We start from the raw sequence: 23,877 nt of genomic DNA on the forward strand, positions 1-23,877 counted from the left end.
CAGTTATGATAAAACCGTTAGGTGATCAAAACAAAAAAAAAATCACACATTTCAATATAATTGTAAATAAAAAAGGCCGCTTTACCTGATCAGGGGTATCTCCAGTATGCCACATTGAGTTCCTTAACATTTGTCCCGGTCCGGTACTAGAGTCCACCATCTTGAGTTGAATTCCGGGTTCTGCTACAGCGCGGAATGGAGTAGACTCCCAGTAAGTCTGTGTGGCCTTTTTCCACATTACTGCATAGAATTTGTGATTGTCTTGATAACTGGAGAAAAAATATATAAATTAGTCAAATTGCGGTTACGAGATAGAATTGTGGATTCTCGGTAAAATGTCCGAATATGACAATTTTATTTACGATTTTTAAATGGCACTAAAATGAATATCAATTGCATTATTTGTATTTATTCAAAATAAGTGTAGACCACTGGCCACATTATTTCTTTACTAGCTCCATCTTGAATTAAAAATAATAAAGTAATTTGAGATGCGTTGTGGTCATGTGGGTAGTGTTGCAAAGTCCGGATCAGGAGGTCTGAGGTTCAAATTCAAACTTGTTTCCCATTTTCTAACACAGTTTTATATGACTGAAAAAAAATGGTTCCTGAAACTTAAATATTTGGGTAAATCATAAGAATGCCAAAATTTGTTAAAAAAAATAAAATATTCACGCACAAAAATGTATCATTGTTGCGTCGGCAACATCTGTAAAGTGACATTGTAAATTTGTTGAGGAGACTTATAAAATAATGTACCTTTTAATGAGGGATTTTTCAAAACATATTTTTGTATTGATAACCAAAAGGACAAATATGATATTTAATTTTAAGTGTATTTTGTTGGAACAAAACTGCTTAATTAATATTGCCGGCCCAACGACGGTATTTTATGTAACATCAAAATCATAAAAAAAGCATTTTTTTCTGCTTTGGAGATGAAATAGTCACAGCCTAATTATTAAATAAATATGTCACAAATGGGATCAAAACAAAGGTGGAAAAAGACAAATATTTTTTTAAATTTAAAAACTAATTTCATTCCACAAAACAGAAGTATTTCATGTTAATTTTGCTCGAACAATTTGTCGAATAATTTTCGACACACATTATTTCTTTTTTTTCCCATATCTGTTCTTAAGTGGAGCATGTGGACATCGCTAGATGCCTCCGAGAGACCCCTTCTGCTAGCCAACGCACTCGCCTTCTTCCAGGTTCCTTAGTTCCGCCAAATAAAGCGGAAAGATCGCCACTGCCTTCGAGGACAGCGGGTGTTAATGATTTAATCTTCAACAAATATATCCATATATTTATCTGAAATCCCAAGTTGGTGGTGTTTACCTGAAGATGAAGCCAACATAATCATCATCAACATCTGTGTCAATGAAGAATGTTCCCTCGAAGTCCACCCCACTGAAGGAATCATATCCGACAGCCAATCCGGGGTCACTGTTCATGGTTTGGACTATCTCAGCTCCCTTGTTGTAGATAACCCAGTTAGGGTCAATCTGAGACTCTCCTTCGGGATCCAATACTACGGTTTGGTAAGTTCTAGAAATAAAAGGGTTTACAGCAATAATTCAAATGATCGGTACTTGTGCAAAGTGTACCAATTTCATAAGTAATAATTAAAATCTAAAGAAATAAGAGGTCCATATGACCTTTTTCATAAAAAAATATTCTATTCTGTTTTCAATATTGTAACTATTATAACTTTCGATTTCGACTATTATTAAAGATCAAACAATCAGACCTTAGTTGTGTATTACAATTAAGAAAAATGGAAATCTTAATTTCTTAAGGAAATAAATTTATGTTTGATTCTTAATAGGATATGCAGTAACCTTTAATTTTTATTAATATGTATATGAACATTATTTTTCTGTCATTCTCTCGCAAATCCCTCCCCGATACTGTGCAAAAAAGACAACTACACATCAGACTGATTATGCCTATCTAAAATCGTCAAAATCGAAGTTTTGTTGTCCCGTTCTACGCACTCCAAAACTGGACCGTTTTGTTTGATTTTTTCAAGAAAGAGTATCAGAATGAAATTTGCTCTGTCGGTACTTTTTGCGCCATTCAAAAAAAGTTATTATATTTGTATTCCGTACGTCTGAAGACGGCAGATAAAACTGGAGGCTTTTACGGGTTTTTAGATGGTCTGAGTTCCCATACTAAATAATTTAACAAAATAATAGGGACACGCCAATAGTAAATTTATATAGTGTGCAAAAAAACCACTGCTCTAAAGCCACTTGGAAAGAGTTCAGCGGAAGTCTTTACGCTACATACAGTTCAAAAAGGGTACACCTATAAATTAAATTTGCTACCAAACTTTGATGTCTGAGATGAGGTTACCATTGCTCTCCACCGGAAGGACAATTGCTGACCTCACTCTAATGCACAAAGTGATATGCATCATAATAGATTTCCCAAAATTACTGTCCCTGATAAACTTTCGACCACCAGACTTCAACGCATGTTCCAGTGTGAGTACAATAAGACAAACTTTACCCACCATTCTCCCCTGGCATCCATACACAGAACAGCAAATAATTATGCTGAGCTGTTGGACTTGCTCCACACCACTCCTGCTGCTGTTAAACTAGCTATCCTTTGCACTGAATGGCCATCCCTTCAATTCTCCTCTTTTTGATTTCTATTCATCTTTACTTATTTCCTTTTTGTTTTCTTTTTTATAATTAACATATTAGTGAAATAATTCTGATTATATTTTGTGTCAATTACTATAATACTTTATGCACTTCTTAACCAAATATTGTAAGAGCCCTCTGGGCATTTATTAAATAAATAAATAAATAAAATAAAAAAATATATAAAAAAATAAAAAAAATACTGGAATACTATTGTCAGACCGTGTTTCCTCTTAACACACCTGTATCCAATACAGTTATTTTTTTTAATTTATCCAAGAAATTGAGTTTTTTTTTATGGTTGGCCTTCTTATTTTTTATCCAACAACTAAAAAATAGAAAGGAAATATAGTACACAATTATTTTTTTAATATACAATTCATACCTTCAATTGTTTATGTAGTCACGCACTGGTTCATGGGCGCTTTCCAAGTTCATATGTTATATCAATAGAAGGTTTCGTTATACAATAAAATTTGTATATATTTATTAATTCAATATTAATAAGGACAAGTCCTGATTATATTCTGGGTAAAGGTAGGTGTAGTACCGTAATTTGTTCTCTTACTAAATAATGAACATTGGCTTTTTCATATAATTAATTACACAGATCTGCAGTATATAATATACTGAATATTATTAATATACTTAATATTATTAAAATGTTGATGGATGCAGAAATAGAGGAAGACCGAGAAAGACATGGCATGACCAAATCCAACAAATACTTAAAGATGGACATGTCAAAAGTCAGAATAATCGGCGCGCGTGCATGAGAAGATGTATGAATGTAGAGGAAGCGAGATCTGTATGCAAAGATAGAGTGTTGTGGCGTTCTATCCTCTCTGCCTACCCGTACGGGAAAACGGCGTGATGGTTTGTTTGTTGTTTGTTTATTAAAATAAAGGTATGTCATGTAGTTATGAATGCTCACCTAAAATCAGTGGAGAATATCTTGGAATTGTTGGGACAGTTGTCCAAATGGTTTGGTACATTGTCAATATCGTAATCATCCTCACACCTGTCACCAACTCCATTACCTTTAAATTACACATGACAATTGAATAGTTACATAAAACAATTGAACATTAGATAACATCATGATATTATGAGTTTATCCAAATCTTTATGGACTGAAATTTAACTCTCTTAGGATTTCATCATATTTGAACTTATTCTGACTTATTATTTATATCACTACAGAGATGGGTAGAATTTTTGTTTCAAGATTATGGATATTCGAGCGTTTACAGGGCTTATGACCTGTCATAGGTTGGGTTCAAGTGGCCACTTTTATGTAGAATTCTACAACATTCAAAACCCAGAATCGTGTGTGTATAAATATGTAAATATATATACATACCAAAAATAATATTATTCTGACTTATTCATCCGAATTATATTGTAGGTTAATTACTACAACCGCCAGGCAACAGTTCTCTATTACTTGTATTTTTTTTTATGATTCTAATTAAAATTATACATAAAAAAAACAACCTATGTTAATTTCCTACTATTATTTATTGCCATAATTTATGTACTTGCAAAATTCTAGCAGAACAATGACTGTTTATTTACTAAGCTAAAAACATAAAGATGGGTCTTAAAATAAATACATCTAAGACTAAATATATATTTTTTTTTACATTTTCTTTTTGCACCACAACAGGCCAGGAGGCCTAATTACAGTGGTGAATTACATCACAAAGCACCCATACTAAGCTAAGATCAAAAACATGGGTGTTAAATAAATATATCTCTCAGCACCCAGGCTTGAGAAAAATCACATTTTAATTTTTGTGTTCTCACCGGGAATCGAACCCGGAACCTTCTGTGCGTGAATCAAGCGTCTTGACCACTACACTACGGAGGCCGCCATATGTTTGCGAGAAAGTCACAAATAAACTATGTACAACAGGCAATTGACGTTGGGTCACACCACGTAGACAATGTCAATTCCTTTAAATATTTAGGTACTGAAATGGCTAATGATAACAATTATAGTACCGAAATTAGAGCATGGCTATCGGCAGCAAACAGATGTTATTATAGCTTGTTTAAACATCTGGGATCCAAATTGCTCACTAGAAAAACTAAGACCATTATTTACAAAACTCTCCTCAGACCGGTCATAACATATGGTGCCGAATGCTGGGTTATGACCAAAAGAGATGAAAATATGGTATTAGTATTGGAAAAAAAAAATATTAAGGAAGATATTTGGTGCTATCAACCAAAACAGAGTGTGGAGGAGACGGTTTAATCATGAATTAGAGGCACTGTATGGCGAACCCAACATTGCACAATTCATCAAAATAAGAAGATTACAATGGTTGGGCCATGTGCACAGAATGAATGATAACCATTCCCCAAAAAATATTATTTATACCACTCCGGAAGGCAGATGAAGCAGAGGCAGACCAAAATTAAGATGGCTGGATAATGTGGAAAGTGACATTAGAGCGATTGGCCAGACGAACTGGAGAAGAGCTGCGTGGTGCAGCGACGAATGGAGACACATTCTGGAGGAGGCCAGGGCCCACAACGGGCTGTAGCGCCAATGATGATGAAAAACATAAACAATCACATGTGCTAATTGTTGATATAGTCACAATTTAGGCCATGACTCAAGTTCAAAATATTTTTGAATGTTTAAATACGTTTTCTGTAAAATGTTGTTATTCGCACATGCGCTATTGATCTTCAATAAAAAAAATCATATTACGAATTATATTTGAAAACAAATAAATAATCTTAAAAAATAATTTTGACATATTACAACAGAGATGGAGAATATTTGAGAGAAGGGAATATAGAAGTCTAGGCATCTACAGAGCTTATGACCTGTCATTGGCTGGTTTAATTGGCCACTTTACACGCTGTGTAACATTCACCATTCTGCCTTTATTTAAACATATATATTCCTTCAATTCTTCCATCTGTCGATATTTGTGAAGTTAAAGAGCTGAAACCTTTATTGATGTGTTTGAGATTCATCTGATTGAATTATTTCACTCACATACTAGGCAACGCCTGAAAACATTTTCCAATTTAAGAAGAAGTATAAAAATTGAAAAATGTTTTGTGTGAGTGAAAACTATCAATATGAGTAAAATATTTGTCCATTTAACTTGCTGCTTAGCAGTTTATTTCACAATTTATTTTATATTGAATGAAATTACCATTAATGTCTTCTTGGTTGGGGTTGTACGCCAGGGGACAATTATCTTTAGTGTTGGCAATGCCATCGTTATCAGAGTCAGGGTCACATGCATCACCTCGACCGTCTCCATCTGTATCCAGCTGGTTGCTGTTGGGAATCTTAGGGCAATTATCTTCGCTGTCTTGAATACCATCTCTGCAACATTAACAGTTATATTTATTAATAATGTATTACCTCATTTTTATGTAATAAGCATCAAGGATGGTGTATAAAAATGTTCTGATATAATGTTTGGTCAATAGTTATTGGGCACCAAAAGTTAAAAAAAATGACCTTTGTTATTATACGTCATTCGAAAGAGAATTTTCTGCTCTACAATATGCTGTTTTAGCTTTTACGTTACAAATGTTATGTTATTTGATTACAAGCCTTCAAAATGGAATGTTAAGTAGACAAAAGTGACCATTTTCGATACTTTCTGTTTGCGTTTAATCGAGGGAATAATGATACCAAAGCTGCTTGCGATATTTGCGCAGTATATGGTGAAGATGCTATGAATTGTTGACTAATTTGTCTAATTTTTTTGTTGTGTCTTATTCTCTTTATTTGGAAAAAAACTAACATTAAAACGATTTAGAGAACAGTTAGGTTTTAAGTTTTTTTTCATAAACATCTGCCTGACTAACTGCACTGAGTGCGTACAGGTAAATACAGAGTTGGACCTATCATAGGTCAAGTAAGCAAAAAGAAACAGACACTTATTTACAAAGGAGGGGAGAATGATGTGCTCATATTAATTTACAAACGTGTATATTCCAGGCCCTTTTTAGAAAGTGACGAGGCACTAGATCCTGTTAAATCCAACGCTGGGTAAATACATATATTTTCAAGAGATGAAGCTGTTGAAAATATGAATATATATATTAAAGGGGGGAATTTTTATAGACCAGAAATCTTTGTTTTGGATTGGTTTTCAAGATAGACAGCGGTGAGAATTTTTAAACTTATTTTTTACTAACCTTACTAAACATAAAGATGAATAAGAATTTAAAAAGACTGGAACAAATTTTTTGCCATAAAAAAAAATCCCCCACAAATGCCCATTCTAGAAAATCAGCTTATTCTTATTTCAAAATTTTTAAAATCATCATTATTTTTATCCCCCTTTCGCACCCAATGGTGCATAGGGCACTGCACTGAAAAGTTTTTTTGAATATAAGACAGACTAATATTTCAAACACTTGCCTATCTCTATCAATGTCACTGTCACAAGCGTCACCAACTAGATCATTATCTGAGTCCTTTTGATCAGGATTGGGGACCCGGGGACAGTTATCACAGACGTCACCAAGACCGTCACCATCACTGTCACGCTGCTCAATGTTGGAATTACGAGGGCAATTGTCAGAGTGATTTGGGATGCCTGAAAACAATTCATACAGATTAAGAACCCCCTAGAAAGTCTGAGTAAAAACCAAATGTATTAATGTAATGTAATGCAAATAACATTCAAAAATAAATTCTGGAAAATTAAAACTGTTTTCAACAGTTAAAGGTCCTTCGTTTTAAATGTTACACATTTATGTAGGCATTTGCAACCAGAAGACCTTTCAGAGTATCATTTCAGGTGGTTATTCAGGTGGTGTCCATTCTTTGGACATGACCGTACCAGTCCCTCCTTCATTTTGTCAGCCATCATCCTCAGTGTCTTTATCTTAGAAGTACTCAATACCTGTTTGTTCCTGACTGTGTCTGCCTTTGGTTTAACACCATAATATGTCATTTCAATTCATATTTTTTATTTTAGTCAAAAAAGATCATTTATATATAAATACCAATTAAAAATTAATATTCAACATTTCTACCTCTTTAATGGAGCAAGATGCTCTTGTTTATGCATGTAATATTACTGTAATTATAAGAATTCGTAATTACAATGAATTTCAATTAAATCGAGAATTTCGGCTAGCAAACTTAAATGTTTTAAATAAATAAATGCATACTTTTTATTGCTGATCGAATGCTCTATCAAAAATGACAGTATTGGGTAGCTGTTTTGATTTAATGACAAGACGCCAATCAAAACGGAAATACATTTGATTTAGACCTACTGTCATTATCTATATCAGGATCGCAAGGATCTCCCAGTCCGTCCTTGTCAGTATCCTCTTGGTCTGCGTTAGGAACAGTGGGGCAGTTGTCACAAGCGTCACCGACTTTATCACCTCCTCCTGTCTCTGAATCACTCTGCTCTGGGTTGAACTTCAATGGACAGTTATCCTAAAATAATATGTTGAGTAAAGATATTAACAAATTTGAAATACTATTAAATACGGCAATAAGACAATTGGATTCTGCCCAAAAAAAACAACAGTTTTATTTCAATGTAAAATGGTACCTATATATAGCAAAGAGGTACCATCGACAATCATTGAATTTTGTGAAAAAAGCATTTTTTTATTTGAAAAAACAAAATCACACATACACTTCTACGTGGGCATAACTCAATTAAAGTTATGTTGTAAATGTTTAAAAATTTACTTTTTTTTACATAAATGAAGATTTTATGTATGGCCTGGACCTTTCACATAAAGCCACCTGCATCATCAAAAAGTAGAAGAAAACCGATTTTGAGAGTAAATGAAGGTGTTATTTTATCAATAATTGTATTGGTGTTCAGAACTCTAACCCCAGATATGCCTGATTTTTGTTTCTGTCACATAATACTTTTATCCACTCATATCTTTACTTGTTTTCGAGATATAAAAAAACTTCCACGCAAAATCTAAAACACCATATTTTGTGAATCAAGTGCGTAGTAGAAAAAGAATGAAATTAAATGTGACAAGTTTCAGTACTTGCAATAACAAATGTATCAATGAAGTTAATTAAAAATTATAGTAGGTAGTAAAAAATATGAAAAAATTATATCAAACTACCGAGTAAAATTCCAGTTGTTTAAATTTTGTGTGCATTGCGTTATATTTGTATGATACAATGTTAGTGAGTGAACAATCTGGATTTAGAAACAGATACTTGTGTCAAACTGTAGTAAATTATATTGTTAATCAGAGAAAACATTGTATTGAAAAGAAACAGCGTATAGTAGCAGTTTTCTTAGATTTCAAAAGAGCATTCAAGGTGATCGAAAAAAGTAGACTTCTGTGTAAATTAAAAAGTATAGGGATTGCTAATGATGACCTCAAATAGTTTAGTGATTATTTTGAGTATAGAACACAAAAAACAAAATTTGGTAAAGCACTTTCAATCTAGGAGTTGAGTCAGAGTTGCAATTCACATTTATGTTTTATAAGGGGTGGTTGTGAGAATGGCGGCTTTATTAACTTACAGGACTATTGGGTACACCATCACCATCAGCATCAGTATCGCAAGCATCTCCGAGTCCGTCTTGATCTGCATCTTCTTGTCCAGAGTTGGGGACTGTCACACAGTTATCCTGCAATGATGAAAAATTACATCGATATATTTTGTGAAATGTAATTTAAATGCATGGTGATTTGGCCTTATAGAAAAAAAGGAAGGTTATTTGACCTGGAAACCAACGCCCACTGTCGCCTGATCTACTATCTATTGTCTTGAGGGCAGTGTAGAAGGTGGATTATGCGTGTTCTGTATGTAAAAAACGAAATAATCAAAACATCCAAAATATTGATTACCTAGTACGCATTTCTAATTGCTGACAGAGAGGTAAATAGAAGATGATCCCGATTCTCCTCTCGGAAGTAAAGATAATACTTTGGACAACTACTATAAAAGCAATAGCATCCATACTGTTAGCAGTAGAGTTAAGTTCAGACATGGAATATATCAGGTCAGTTCAATTCAGTTATCGCTGTTACTCTTGCACTTCATAACCAAATTCTGTATTTTTCAACATGTCCAACTGTTGTAGGAGCTCTCTGCATCAACAAATTAACCCTACAGTGTAATGGCTAAGATGCCCATGCACAGAGGGTTCCAGGTTCAATTCCCGGTGAGATCATGATAGTTAAATGTGAATTTTCTCAAACCTCGGTATTCTGCTCTGTAAATTCACCACTATAATAGTGCCTCTCGGCTCGTTGTAATGCAAAAAACAAATATTTTAGAAAATCTGAATGAACTTTTAAAAATCAATATGAGAGAGATATAAATAATTTAATTGAAATACCTTTCTGCATCTGGGATCGGGGCAGCCTAGATCAGTGTCCGGCCATCCATCCAAGTCTCTGTCACTGGCGCAGATGAGTCCATCTCCAGCCCAGCCCACCTTGCAGAAGCAGCGAGGCCCTCCATAGTGGATCCCATAACATTCAGCGTTCCGGTCACACACAGTCCCATCAGGGCAGTACCCTGGGCCCATGTGACAGCCAATAGTTTGGTTACCTCCATAACCCGTGTTGCACCCTCCACACCGGAAGGAGCCCTGAGATATATCCATCAAAGTTGATATTAAAAATGACAAGTATTGTAATCTGGGGTGAATAAGGACGGGTTTCAGTGTTTTTGGTGATCAATTAGAAAGAGGAAGTTCAGTGGATTTAAAAAAAACAAATTATTTGCTATTATAATTTTTTTTTCAATTTTTATATATCGTAGGTATACTAGCAAAAAGTTTTAACTCTCAAATATCTGTTTTGAGAAATCAAGCATTTAAGTATTGTTCCAATTTTACTCTTTGATATATTATTTAAATATAGTAAGATGTAAAGTGTTCTAATTTTTACAGTGCCCAAGAAAAACTTTTTTGTATCTAATTTCTCGTAGGGCTGGATTTCCTCATTACCCATGAATTAAAATGCTGTTTTCATTGCGCTATTAACGTGTCTATTTAATTATACGTCATCGGTTAACACTATTTAAAATTAAAACTGTTTTAAAAGACTCACATCCAAATTGATACACTTGGAATTAGGAGTGCACCCGCCGTTGTTTCCGTCGCTGCACTCGTCTATGTCCTCACAGCGCTGCGGGTTGGCCTGCGCGTGCGCCAGGCCGACCCCCTGAGAGCTGCCCACGGAGGTGTACCCGTGAGGGCAGCGGCCGCAGCGATAGCCGGGGTTCAGGTTGGAGCACTGGACCCGCTCGTCGCACGGCCGAGCGCGGGAACACTAGAAACATACCTGGTTAGTAATATCCTAATTCCCAAATTAAAAACAACTACAGCACAACATCATTATACTTACAGAGATACAGAGGAATATTTTTCATTTATAAAATGAACAAAGAAAATAAAAAGTGCAGTCAGGAATACAAAAGCACCAGTAAATGAACATTGGTTAATAAAACACAATATTATAAGAATTGCTACATGTGTCCAGTCAAAAACTTTTAACACTAGAAACTATGACAAAAGCAGTAGGCGGACACATCTTTTGGTAACAAACAAATCTATCAGTTTTGAACTGTGAGTTGTCAAAAGGTAATAGTGCGTCTTCCCGTTATTGTTCTGAGATTGATAGTGTTTTTATAAGGAAAGGTGTGGTAAGCGTTTTATTTGATGCTATTTCTTATGCAATTATTTGAATATATCCATATTCTAATGTGTTAGGGTGTTTTATAATGTTATGATGTAACTAAATCTGAGTATTATTTTTACTGGGGTAGTAGTGGTCATTCACTGGTGATTCTGCAATTTTTTTGGAGTAATATAATCATAATTGTAATACTCGTATTTCAATAAAAAAGTAAAAGTACTTAAAAATTAATGTGTTTTTTATTGTTTTCTTTTATTTTGTACTCTTAAATAAGGAAATTTATATCTTTAATGTGGATTTCACTACAAGCTGAACCTTAAACGGTCATTCATTGGTGCTTTGACCCTATATTTAAGAAAGATGTGAAAAGTTACATCTATAATTCTTCTCTGTGTAGCACTGATTAAAAACACCGTTATAATTATTTTTTTGTAATAAATATGTTATCCTAAAAATATTAATAGCGTTGTACACAAGAATTGTTTTTTTCTTTTACGTAATGGGAAACGTTAATGTTAATATAAATAAATGTATTTAATTAGTATAAAAATTGTATTTAGTATTAATATTGTTTACTTACATTTGTTATCTGAATAAAAAAAATATAAAAAAATATTTACAATTAAATTGCAAAAGAGATGGAGAACATTTAGATAAGGAAATATGGAGGTCCAGGCATTTTCAGGGCTTATGAATTGTCATTGGTTGGTTTAAGTGGTCACTTTACACACTGTGTAACATTCACCATTTTGATCAGTTTGAACATCCATATTTCTTTAATTCTTCCATCTGTTGATTTTAGTGAAGTCAGAGATAAAACCTTTATTGTTGTGAAGAGATTCATTGAGTAAGTCGTGTAAATTGCTAGATTTCCATATTTCTTTCTTTAAAATGGTCTCCATCTCTGTTCTAATATGTTGATATTTTTTTAGTTGTAAACACCTGTGTTAGAAAATAGGAATCAAGTTGTAGTAGAGTGGGATTCGACCCTCTGACTTCCTGATCTGGAGTCCACGACACTACTCATGGGACCACAACCCATATTGGACCAAAACCAATATTGGTCGTTTAACCAGCCGATTCCAAATAACGCATCAAAACTGAAGTTTAATTTTTCAAAACGAATGGATGAAAAACTTTTAAGATATGGTAGACAGTTAAAAAATTTGAGTGGAAGTTTTCACCTCATCTTCATCCCTGCAGTCCTGTCCATTCCCTTCGTAACCCTGGGGACAAGCTCCGCAGCGGTAGTAGGGGGGAGAGTCCACCTGTTGGCACGACACTCCGGGGAAGCAGGTGTCTGCCGTGCAGACTTGGCGACGCTGGCAAGACCGCCCGTCTCCGTCGTACCCACTCGGACAAGGGCCGCACTGAGCTCCTTCCGCTGTGTCCACACACCTCACGCCTACCACAAATATGTTATTCACATACTTGAAAAACTTGTTTTCTTTTTAGAATAGATAAAAATACAGATAAATTTCAATAATTGAAAATATTTTAATAAATATATCTTTACGGTCAAACCTTGACAAAAATACAACTTTAAAAGCTTCATTGTACCCCTCACTACACCTTCACTTTTATTCTGCAATTTATTTCTAATTATTAGTAAATGATACATGCAGCCAACTAACCTGGAAAGCAAGGTCTATCTGCGCAGGTGACTCCAGGGCGACAGGATCGGCCATCTCCAATCATAGCCCTCGGGCAAGTTCCGCAGCGAGGACCATCTGCTGTGTCATGGCATTGTACACCTGATAATGAACAAAGCTTTACTTAAATGATATCGTCTTTTCCACCAATAATCACATAGAAAAAAAATACCACTAATTTCACAAGAGTCAGGCTAGCATGTTCATAATTTGATCGCAAGCTCTTCCTATACTTAATTTGGATGAAAAGTATTTATTAAAAAGTATTTATAAACTAAGATTTTCATAAGTTCAATACAGCCAATAAAGATTGATGGTCAGGATATTGGCAGAGTCGAATCATACATACTATATTTAAGTCACACTTTAAGACGAGGAAGATATAATTTGAAAGCTGAATTAGAAAGAAGACGACTAGGATAGGCAGTGTTCCGAAAAATAATTTTAGACAATCTTGATGACACTGAGTGATAGAAAGAAAAATGTTGAATGTGTTACTTAGGGATCTCAAGATAAATCAGTGGATCAGGGAAAATACAAAAGAATAGCAGTCAAAGTGGAATTGGGCGGCTCATGTTTTTTGGATGTACGATGGTAGTTGGACGAAAAGTTATGGACTGGAGGCCGAGAGTAGGAGACAGAAGCTTAGGTAGACCCTAGACCAAATGGTCATGGATGACATCAGGAGGGTTGCAGGTCCAATGTGGCAAAAGGTGGCGGCTGACAGGGAACTGTAGAGGTCCAAACGGTTTAACATTGGACTCAAGAAAAAGGCCGAGTGAGCAAGCAAAATCCTTCAAACAGCCCTCTAGGACTTTTAACAGTTATGGGTTTTCTCCCACAGCACTAATAAATTAACATGTTGGCCAAGTACGGAATGGCTGATTTTCAGATGGTTTTTACTATTGAAGTTCAAACCAAAAGTAAAACTTTATTAAGGAATGAACACAGATAATTAATTTTTTAAAGGAGTTCTATTTTTGCATTAATAAACAAAACAAATACATACATGTCAACTGTGTTTAGGACAAAAGATTCAAACCGCTATTTGAGCCAATGTTGTTTTATTAGTTTTATTCTGTTTTGATTACCAATTACGTTAGTCTTATGCACATTCCAGCAAAAGGATTGCACCAACAGGTAAAAGGTGTTTGCGAAAGAATATGTACCAGACTTACGGAATTGGTTGAAAACACATTCAAAATAATGAAAATGCTTTTTCCATAATGCCTTCGTCATAAACACTGTCAATATGTACATTTTTTACTAATTTAATCGATGTCGGATAATAAGTAGGATTAATTTTATTTTGTGTAAATTGATTTATAATGTGGCAGTCTTACAAACAACTTAGTTTGTTGAAAGTTTTTTTAATGAGATTCTCAAATAATAATTAATATTATGTAAAATGATAATTACTTATACATTATTATTCAATTATTGTAATACATACTTGATTCAAATTTGATTTTTTTTAAAGCATTTGTAGGACTTATCATCAATTTATTAATATAGCATTATTTCTAACAGATTATATAACCTTGACAGTGAAAATCTTGTAGTGTAGTTAGATTTATCAATAATGTATTGTAAATCTCAGTAAGATATTTTTAATTAGATGACCTATACACAAAAGTTTGTGCTGTACATACAGGAAAGTTCTTATTTGTTAATATTGATTATTTGGCTGAGGAAAAGTACATCGGTTTACCACCCTTTTATCATAAATAAATGTGAAGTTAATTGAATGGTACTTATTGCATATATATAACACCACTGTATAGGTTTTTTGATTTGTGGTTGTGTAAAATTTGATATTCTTATAGTACAGTTCTTATTGATTAAAAAAAATCTGGTCTATCAAACGAAATAGTCATAATTCTTTATCTATTTTCTGGTATTTTAACAAGTATTTATGCACAAAGGCCGAGGTGATTTAAGACGGCTGAAGCTATCTATTTTCGTGTCCAAGCGGAAGAAGAATACAATTCTGTGTGTGAAATAGAACCAGAACTCTGGAAGAGTGCTTTTGTCTCGGTGGATGCTTTCAGGTATAAATTCCAAATAAGAATACCGAGTGGAGATAAATCAGCCTCTTAGTTTAGTGGTTGGCGTGTTCGCCCACCATTCTTGAGGTCCTGGGTTCGATTCCTGGCAGGGTCGGTGTAAAATATTGATATTAAAGATTGTCAAAACTGCAATGTTTCCTTGTTCCTAGGCTGGCACCTGAAGCATAGGACTGGTCACCTTACCTTCATATAACAGATCGTAAAACGACGACACATGTAATTTTCTTCAAGTTTACATGAGAGCACTTAATTTTTTTTTTGACACAATATGTCACAACTCGATAAATATAAAAGTATATCCTTTGATACGTGGGTCAGTTATATATAGATATGTTTATTTTTGCAAACCTGGATTATAAAGCCTTTTTAAAACCATTTCAAGATCAAATATGAAAGAAAGTCAATGTGGTATTTTTCGCACATTCGTCTTTGTTCTACGATCACGACAAGATGACCGAAATACGCTGCACTTTGTTTACAGATGCAGTGCCCTATGCACCACTGGGTGTGGAAAGGAGAAAGATGATGAAAGCTATTGGAAAAAACTAGAACTTTTACATTAGTTCTAAACTACAATATGGTCCAAATAGAACTTATGATTTGACCGGGAACGATCACAAAAAATGTATTTTAATAATTATTTTTTATAAACAAATAGATCGGTAACTGTCAGAGAGAACGGGGAATATATCTGTACCTCAGAGGCAGACGGATGCAAATCCAAACGTCAAATGTTCAACACAAGCCTAAAGAATCCACTTTCTCTAAGTGATTTCTAATCATTTATAACATTAATTTGTATTTTTAGTATCTCAATACATTCGTTCCTTCATTATAAGACCTGCATTTTTTTAAATAAATTAACATGGTCACAAACTGGATACGAAAATCGAAATGTCATTTCATTAAATTCTAGATTTGCATCCGTCTGCCTCAGAGGTACAGATATTTTCATTGCAGAAATGATAGATTTTGCAGTGAATTTAATTTTTTGCACATACCATTTGAACAAGCATTCGTGCAATTTCTTCATGCTTGGATATTATTTTTTTTATCTTAGTGGTGTATTGGGGCATAACAAAAAACAGTAAAGCTCAATAGACAATATTCCAAAATTGTTTTGGCACAAACATCTTTGACAATGTTTAAATATTTCTTATTTCAGCAATGTTTACACATTTTTACACGTGACAGTGAAAATCTTAAACAATATTGACATAATACACGTATTTAAACCAAAACATTTTCAGAATGTAGCCTACCTTCTTTATTGTTTGACAATTTGCGATGGGTGCAGAAGTGCTGTTAATTATTGTCAAATGAAAACAAGATATAATGTTATAAATCCTTTAATAGATCACTCTTTAATCCTACAGAACTAGTCACACAATAGAAGGTTACATTATCCATTCTGAAAATGCTTAAAGTTATGCAATATGCACAGCGAATAATGTTTAGTGAGCTTTATTACATTTATAAAATAATTAACATAGTCATTTTCATCCAATTTGTGTTACACATAAAGAAAATCAATATTAGACATCGAATCAAAATAAACAATACAAACAGTATCCCTTATAACATAATCAATTAAATGCTAAGTAAGATCATGCTTATAAGTACACATTTTAACCCAATTTTAATGTATCACATCACACTCAAATAAAACTCTGTGGAAATGTAGAATATTAAACAAAAATATTTAGTAATTTACATTGAAATATAATACATAGACATCGGGGGCGAATCGTGTATGGAAGCAATTATGCCCAGCTTACCATTATATTTGACTATCTGTAATAATGTTTTACGGTGTCTTAATTGAAAACCAAACAAATAATTACTATTTTGAATAAATCATTGCCACCATTCGTATGTTTCTCCAAATATAAATAAAAATATTAATAAATATTTTATTAATTTTTTCATACAGTTTCAAAAAAACTTTGCTAAATGCTTTAATCTTTACCACATATAAGAAAACATTTTTAAATTCAGTTTCCCGAAGCATTGAACTTCTTACTTGATTTAATTTAAAGGAGTTGTACATTTATGAATACAATTTAATAAACCTAGGGATGCAATTAATATCTTTCATACTGACAAGTTAGTCATTTTTCTAACTAAAAGACAGAATATAATATAGAAGTAAGACATATGACTATGGTATAATTGCAACACGCGTCATGCGAGTTGCATGTCTATTCACCAGGATAGCACGGCCCATTGGCACAGGTGACCTTCTGCGGCTCCCGACAACCGACGCAGTTCTCCAGGGTCTGTCGGAGGTTCTGGATATCTCCGCGTTGATGTTCCACTTCACGTTTCAACATTTGGATCTGTTTGATCAGCTCATTGATGGTCCTCACCAGTAAATCTGAATACCAAAATGACAAAAAGCTGAATCTCGATAATTTTTTTTACAAATGCAACTACTCACCATAGGACAATGTGAAAATGTGTAAAATCAAGGTAAATTTATAAATCGCACATTCGATAGAATAGTCATAACTCAAAAAAACAGAATTTTCAGGAGAACTTTAAAACTAAATGAACAAGTTAACAAAACCTTGAATTTTTAATTGAGTTTTTTATTTTTCTTTTCATCCTTTAAAGCCGCGTTTTCTGACAGCCGGTTCGCGGACCGATACCGGTCTGTTGAGATTTTCCGCTGGTCCAGAGAAATACTTGTCAAACATTTTAAAATTCCTGTACTAAAAACAGCATCATTTGTTATTTCTATACCTGTTGTAATATGATATTCAATGCCCATTTTTATATTTATTTCACACAACAGATATATTAATTCAAGTACCCATATTTTAGTTTACAACACCATAATCTTGAAGCAGAATGCAGGAAAGATGGAACATCCTTTACAGATATTCACATTGTCATTAAAAGTAGTTATCACGCCTCATTTTTCTTGGACTTTGCAACAATGGTGATTGGACTCATAAATGTATAAACCAAAATCAGTGATCGAACATCCCATTTCCAAGATAAACGATAACGGTTTTTTCTGAGTACCTTAGCCTTGCCTTGGCCAAAATACATTAAAAAAAATAAAAAAATGTATATAATATTAAAAACCAGTAAATAAAAGTTTTTATAGTCAATTTTCATTCTATTTTGATCGGTCTGCAGGCTTAAAAAGGTTGGGAAAAGCTGCTTCAAAGCAATACTATATAGATTTGTCTTAAAAATTGCTATAACACTTTTCGAAGAAAATCTCGTCACAAAGAAAAAAACTTAAAATATGACACTGTTTGAAAACAGTGGCGCGTTCAAATAAGTGTAATTGAAAATGTCATACAGCCATCAAGAGGATAAATCATAAAGCTAAAATTATATAAATTTTTTAGCATTGAAAGTTTTTTTTGTAATTTATTAAAGCCCTGTAAATGCATAGACTTCCATATTCCCTTCTCAAAAAATATTTTCCCTCTCTGTTATAACAAATTTAGAAAGTGTAAAGGTTTAAAAAATGACATAAAGAAGAACAGTAGAACTCCGCTTATTCGAATTCTAGTCATCCGGATTGCCAAATATCCAGATCACTATCAAGAAATAAAAAATAAGGAGAAGCTCTTAATTTAATTTAATTGTGCAATTAACTTTGCTGAACATGTTTAAGTAAGTTTTTAATGTGATTCCAATTCATAATTGTAGTTTTACTGTATTTCATTTTCAAAGGGGAATATAGAAATCTTAGCATTATAGGGGTACTAATTATTCACTAATTGTCTATTTTGGATATACTGAAAGTATTGTTGATAAAAGTTACATATTGACTGTGTAAAATGGACACATAAGTAATTAGATATTAATAATGACGATAAAATCAAAGAAATAAAGAATGCCACACAAAGGCGGAAACTACGTTTAATTTAGGAAAAATAATAAAAAGGATTACCATCGCAGTTATCAGTATGAATTATGGGAATATCTCCTCTTCTATTGGGGAGATCATTATCATCATAAGGCTGCTGCGCCATCATAACATCCAGTGGGTTTTCAGTAGTCTTGGAGGCCTTCAGCTTGTGCTTAGAATGCGGTTTCACTATCTGGTCTCCTTCCACACAGCCCAGTGCATCTAGAGCTGGACCAGAGAGAATGTGAACTGTCACATGCTTGTCTCGGTACTAGAAAAAAGGATATGAGTTATTGAATCAAATTATTAATTATTTATCGTCAGGTTGCCGAAGTCATAAAACTGCGAAAATGTCTGGTCTAGTAAAATTATCTGAAAGGATTTTGTGCATTAAATAATGTACTATCACTAATATGGTTTGGCCATGTAGAACAAAATGACAGAAGGATAAAAAAGTGGACGTCCAAGAAAGAGGTGGCATTATCAGATAAACTAAAATCTCAGGTCTGGTCTTGTCAAAAGCAGACACACCTGAATGACATCATGACATGTATGACAAGATGTATAAATGTGAAAGAAGTTAATGATGTATGTCAGGATAGATGTGTGTAGCGGTTCATCCTTCAGCCTCCCTTACGGAGAAATGACGTGATGGTAGCATTAGTAGTAGTACCATCGGTGAACATTGATTATATTTTCCGGGGAGTAGTTTTAAAACCATATTATTTATTTGAACCATTTTAAAGTTCATATGACTATACTTCTAAATTCCCTTCTCAAAAATGTTTCCCCTCTGTTGCAACAAATTTAGATCCTAGGGAGGAAATCCAGCCAGTCTGCAAACATTTGATACTCAAAACATTGATGTTAATTATATTAATTAACAGGACACACCTGAATTAAGTTTTTGTTGTTTCATACCTAATATAACACTGTGTTCCAGCACTGTTTTTTTCCAGAGGGATTTTTTGCACAGTCTTTAAAAAAGTAAATAAATTTTATTTGACAAATTGTAGTCTGCTTATATACCAACCAGCTTGACAGAGGGCACTTCCATAGTGGAGAACACATCTCTAGGAGAGGATCGGGCCTTCAGGGTCGCCAGAGAGTTACAAGAGTGGTACAACTTCAGGGACGCCTCCAAGTCTCCATCTTCATCCCCCTGAGTCCACACTACTCCCAAGGGACCGCCCTTTGGTACTGACCACCGTAGGGCTTCATCGATGTTCTGCATCGTGACTGCAATCATTAATTCAAATAATTATTCTTTTCGTATTGGGTCCAGAGAACTGATTTGAGATGGGTCACTCCGCTATATTTAATTCAATTAATTATTGTATCATTTCGTTTATAAGTATGTTTTAAGGTTGTGTTTATTTAGATCTTCCTCGTGGTCCAATGGCCAGAGCATTTGCCTCCCATATAAGAGGTCTCACGTTCGATTTCTGACACGGTTGAGATGAAATATTTGTTTTTAATAAAAGGTCTTTTTGCATAAGAATATTTGATAGTCCCCGGACTGACACTTGAAGTATAAGACTGATCATCTTACATTAATTTTATAAAAAATATCAATTGACGCTGCAGTATATGTACTTTTCAATCAAATTTTAATAATTTATCTCGCGTATTTACATACACAATACACAAGATAAAGTGTTTTCTACGGCCACGAGAGCGGTTCAGAATAGCACCGCTGGCGTGGTATTCTGAATCTTCTCTATCCCCTAGGCCCTAGAGAGTGATTAATTTGGGGATTTTTATTTTTTGCATGCACCTAAACTTTGCTTTATTTATGGCCACACCGATGATTAAACCTCCAATTAATACGGACACGTGAAACTGTCTATGAAGATTTTTATTTAGAACATTATTGCGACCTTAAACATTACCCAAAACACTTAATTATGTTGAATTGACCAAACCGTCTTATTTTTTTTCTGTTTTTTTAAATAGTTTTATATATTTATTGTACAAATAAAACACGAGTGATACTTTAATCCACACATTTGGAATATCCAGTGACCGGTTTCATCGCTTTTGCGACATCTTCGAGACTGGTATCTTTATTAAAGAGTTAAATGTATTTATACAAAACAGAAGTAAGGATAGATAATTCAAAGTTATATGTAAGTAAATTAAATAAAGTTATTTTTATCTTAAGGATCATTATCAACAAATTTTCTTTGGGTTAACTAATGAGTTGATTAAAGTATCACTCGTGTTTTATTTATATAATAAATTACAATGAACTTCCATCAAGAATTTTCACTTACAAACTTAAATGTTTTAGTTTTATATATCATTTGACGTTCAATCATTACTGGGACAAGTAAAATTCAATATTCCGACTCGTAGATTGAGAAACAATGAAGTACTGTTCATCGATCAGCATAGAACAAACTATGGCCTAAATTCTCCTATGACCCGCCTTTGTCATATTGTTAACTCAAGACAAGATCTGGACTTTTTTGGTTTAAGTTTACAACGATTTAAACGAGCCCTAAATAAATAGTCCAGATCTTGTCTCGATGTCCCTTATGTTTGTCAATGCTTCTTTCTTTTTTTAAAAATGTTTTAAACTATTCTTTTATTGTAATATTTAAACCTTATAAATTGTATACATGGATAATGTCCGTTAGTAAATAAATAAATAAATCATTGGTGTGGCCATTATATGAAGCAAAGGGTAGTTGCATTAAAAAAATAAAAATCTTCAAATTAATAACTTTTTAGTGGGTAGAGAAGATTTAAAATAACACCACTGTTGTTGTTATTTAAAAGTATGGCAATTATAAGTAATTAATTACATTTAATGGTGGTTAATTTAATTCATTACATGGATACAAAAGATGGAAATTATTGCAAATTTCTACAAATTTATCCTATTGTCAAATTATGTGATTCTCTTTGTAAAAATCAAATAAAATTAACAGTTATAACTTCCACAGAAAAGACAATTACGATACTATTTCTATTTCTATAGAAAAGACAGTTACTAGAGGACAACAGCTTGCCCATCACATACCGCACATCTGAGGACATAAGTCTCCTTGGCGGTGCCCACATACACGGAAAAATTGCCCATTGCCAAATGAGAAAAGCTCTCTCTAATCTGGTAGCCTAAGCATCTTTTTGCTGAAAGAAGGTAATCCAGAAGCACATAATATGCTCATTGGATTGAGAAAAGAGGGAAGTGAATTTATCTCTGACTGGGATTAAATTTATTGGACATGATTAATTTGCCGAAATGATTACTTTTGAAAAGCCTCGAAATTCATTTTGGAAGCCACCAGATCTGTATATCCGACAGGACATATAACAGGGCCACGGATAGTAGCGAGAAGCTCCACTCAGTAATCGTACTAGAGGACAACAGTAAAAGCTTCCTCATTTGTGTTGTTACGAAGTATAAAAAAGTACCTGAGTCATGTTCTTGGGATAACCTGAAGTGTCGCATCTCTCCAGGAAATTTGATCTCCAACAACTGTCCCGGTTTGACAGAGCGAGCTCCCTTAATGAGGATCACGAAGCTATCTTTCTTTATCACATCTTCCAACTCTGCCGTGGCCACTGAAATAAAAAAAAACAAAAGGTCAATTAGTACAACGGTCTTCAGCATGATTAAATTATTCTTCATTACCCCTTGGGCAAATGTTTAGTAGGAAAAGAGGTTCTCCTGTCAGTTTTTCCGATTGGTCCGTTTATTGTAAGCCAATCGGATATCCTTCACAGCTCTGATATCATTGGTTGGTTCATATGAACCAGTGACGTCGTTCAAAGTAGTGCAATCTTATTAAATATTTTTTTATTATTTTTTGTACATTTTCAAGAAACTTTGCCATATAATTTCAGGATCTAATTTTTACCGCGCGCAATAAAACGTTTTTGTATCCAATTTCCCGTAGGGCTGAAGTGCCGCGTGTGATGTCACAAGTTCTAGTCGGTGAGTTCTGCTGATTGGTTAGTCGGCTTCCCGAAAACCGGAAATCTATCTCAACGCGTTATCATTGGTTGATTCGGAATAACTTGTGACGTAGTTCATTTTTATTTTTTTTATTTTTTTTATACATTTGCGAGATACTTCGCTGTACGAAAAAATGCTCTAATTTTTACCGGGTTTACACGTTTCATAAAACACTCTTTCTATCAAATTTTTGAAGTTTGTGGTATGTATATTTTGCTGAGAAAGAATCGTAGAGATACGCGAGTGTTCTCCTAGGAAATATACAAAAAGTGTGGTTAAACTGCGTTCATAACTCAACGTTCGTTCAAACCATAGAATTAAGAATAGTCCAGAAACCGCATACGCGCATCAAAGGCGACTAAACTACTCTTAAAAGAGTAGTTTTACGTTTTGATCCATTAGTTTTTACGTATACGTCGCTCAGTACGCAACTCCCGATTCGAATTCAACTATGCCGTGTTGTGTCGTTTTAAAGTGTGGAAATACTGCTGGGATCTTAAAGAAACAGGATGGGATCACATTTTATGTGTAATTAGCAAATGCATGTGTAAGTAGCAAATGCATTACTTAAAAATGGAATTATTTTTCCAACTGTCAGATTGTCAAAGAAAACAAAATGGATATTCGTTAGTGTTGCCAGGGTAGTATTTTTATCCTACTTTGCTCATCCAATGATAAAACTAATGAAAATTGGACCTCGGATTAAACAACGCCGTGGTGGACATTTAACCAACATTATCTTTAAAACATCAAATATTATTCAATATGATATAAAAATATCCGTTTTATGTAAAATAAAATTCGTTTTATATTTTAAGTTCAAAGTTCATTAATTCAATTAATCATATTAAATGACTATTTCCTTATCTTCTCTGTTGTGTCAATCAATGTTTCCGCGTGCACAATAAAATTTTAGTGTAGGTAACAAATTGTTTTTTTTTACCTTACATTTGTGTTACATTATACCCTGATATGATTATATTTTTTCGAATCTGGCAACATTACGCGGCGACTTCCC

At 33.7% G+C, this 23,877-nt stretch overlaps 1 protein-coding gene across 2 annotated transcripts in view; it reads right to left on the reverse strand.

Moving 5' to 3' along the window:
- The window catches only part of Tsp (Thrombospondin), a 60,984-nt gene that overhangs the window by 1,911 nt on the left and 35,196 nt on the right, over positions 1 to 23,877 (reverse strand). For both annotated transcript variants that reach the window (XM_088243175.1, XM_088243167.1), the window contains exons 3-17: positions 22,316 to 22,465; positions 19,926 to 20,131; positions 18,935 to 19,163; positions 17,228 to 17,395; positions 12,932 to 13,051; positions 12,482 to 12,702; positions 10,710 to 10,931; positions 9,992 to 10,246; positions 9,170 to 9,277; positions 7,932 to 8,100; positions 7,066 to 7,243; positions 5,840 to 6,015; positions 3,592 to 3,697; positions 1,342 to 1,551; positions 86 to 269 (exon numbers count right to left, since the gene is read on the reverse strand). In XM_088243175.1, coding sequence (XP_088099301.1) covers positions 86 to 269; positions 1,342 to 1,551; positions 3,592 to 3,697; positions 5,840 to 6,015; positions 7,066 to 7,243; positions 7,932 to 8,100; positions 9,170 to 9,277; positions 9,992 to 10,246; positions 10,710 to 10,931; positions 12,482 to 12,702; positions 12,932 to 13,051; positions 17,228 to 17,395; positions 18,935 to 19,163; positions 19,926 to 20,131; positions 22,316 to 22,465 — 2,702 coding nt within the window. The remainder of the gene's footprint in view (positions 1 to 85; positions 270 to 1,341; positions 1,552 to 3,591; positions 3,698 to 5,839; positions 6,016 to 7,065; positions 7,244 to 7,931; positions 8,101 to 9,169; positions 9,278 to 9,991; positions 10,247 to 10,709; positions 10,932 to 12,481; positions 12,703 to 12,931; positions 13,052 to 17,227; positions 17,396 to 18,934; positions 19,164 to 19,925; positions 20,132 to 22,315; positions 22,466 to 23,877) is intronic.

Source organism: Micrasema longulum, unplaced genomic scaffold (assembly GCF_059751315.1).
Source record: "Micrasema longulum isolate JH-2025_06_02 unplaced genomic scaffold, ASM5975131v1 h1tg000020l, whole genome shotgun sequence".
NCBI classification, from domain to species: domain Eukaryota; kingdom Metazoa; phylum Arthropoda; class Insecta; order Trichoptera; family Brachycentridae; genus Micrasema; species Micrasema longulum.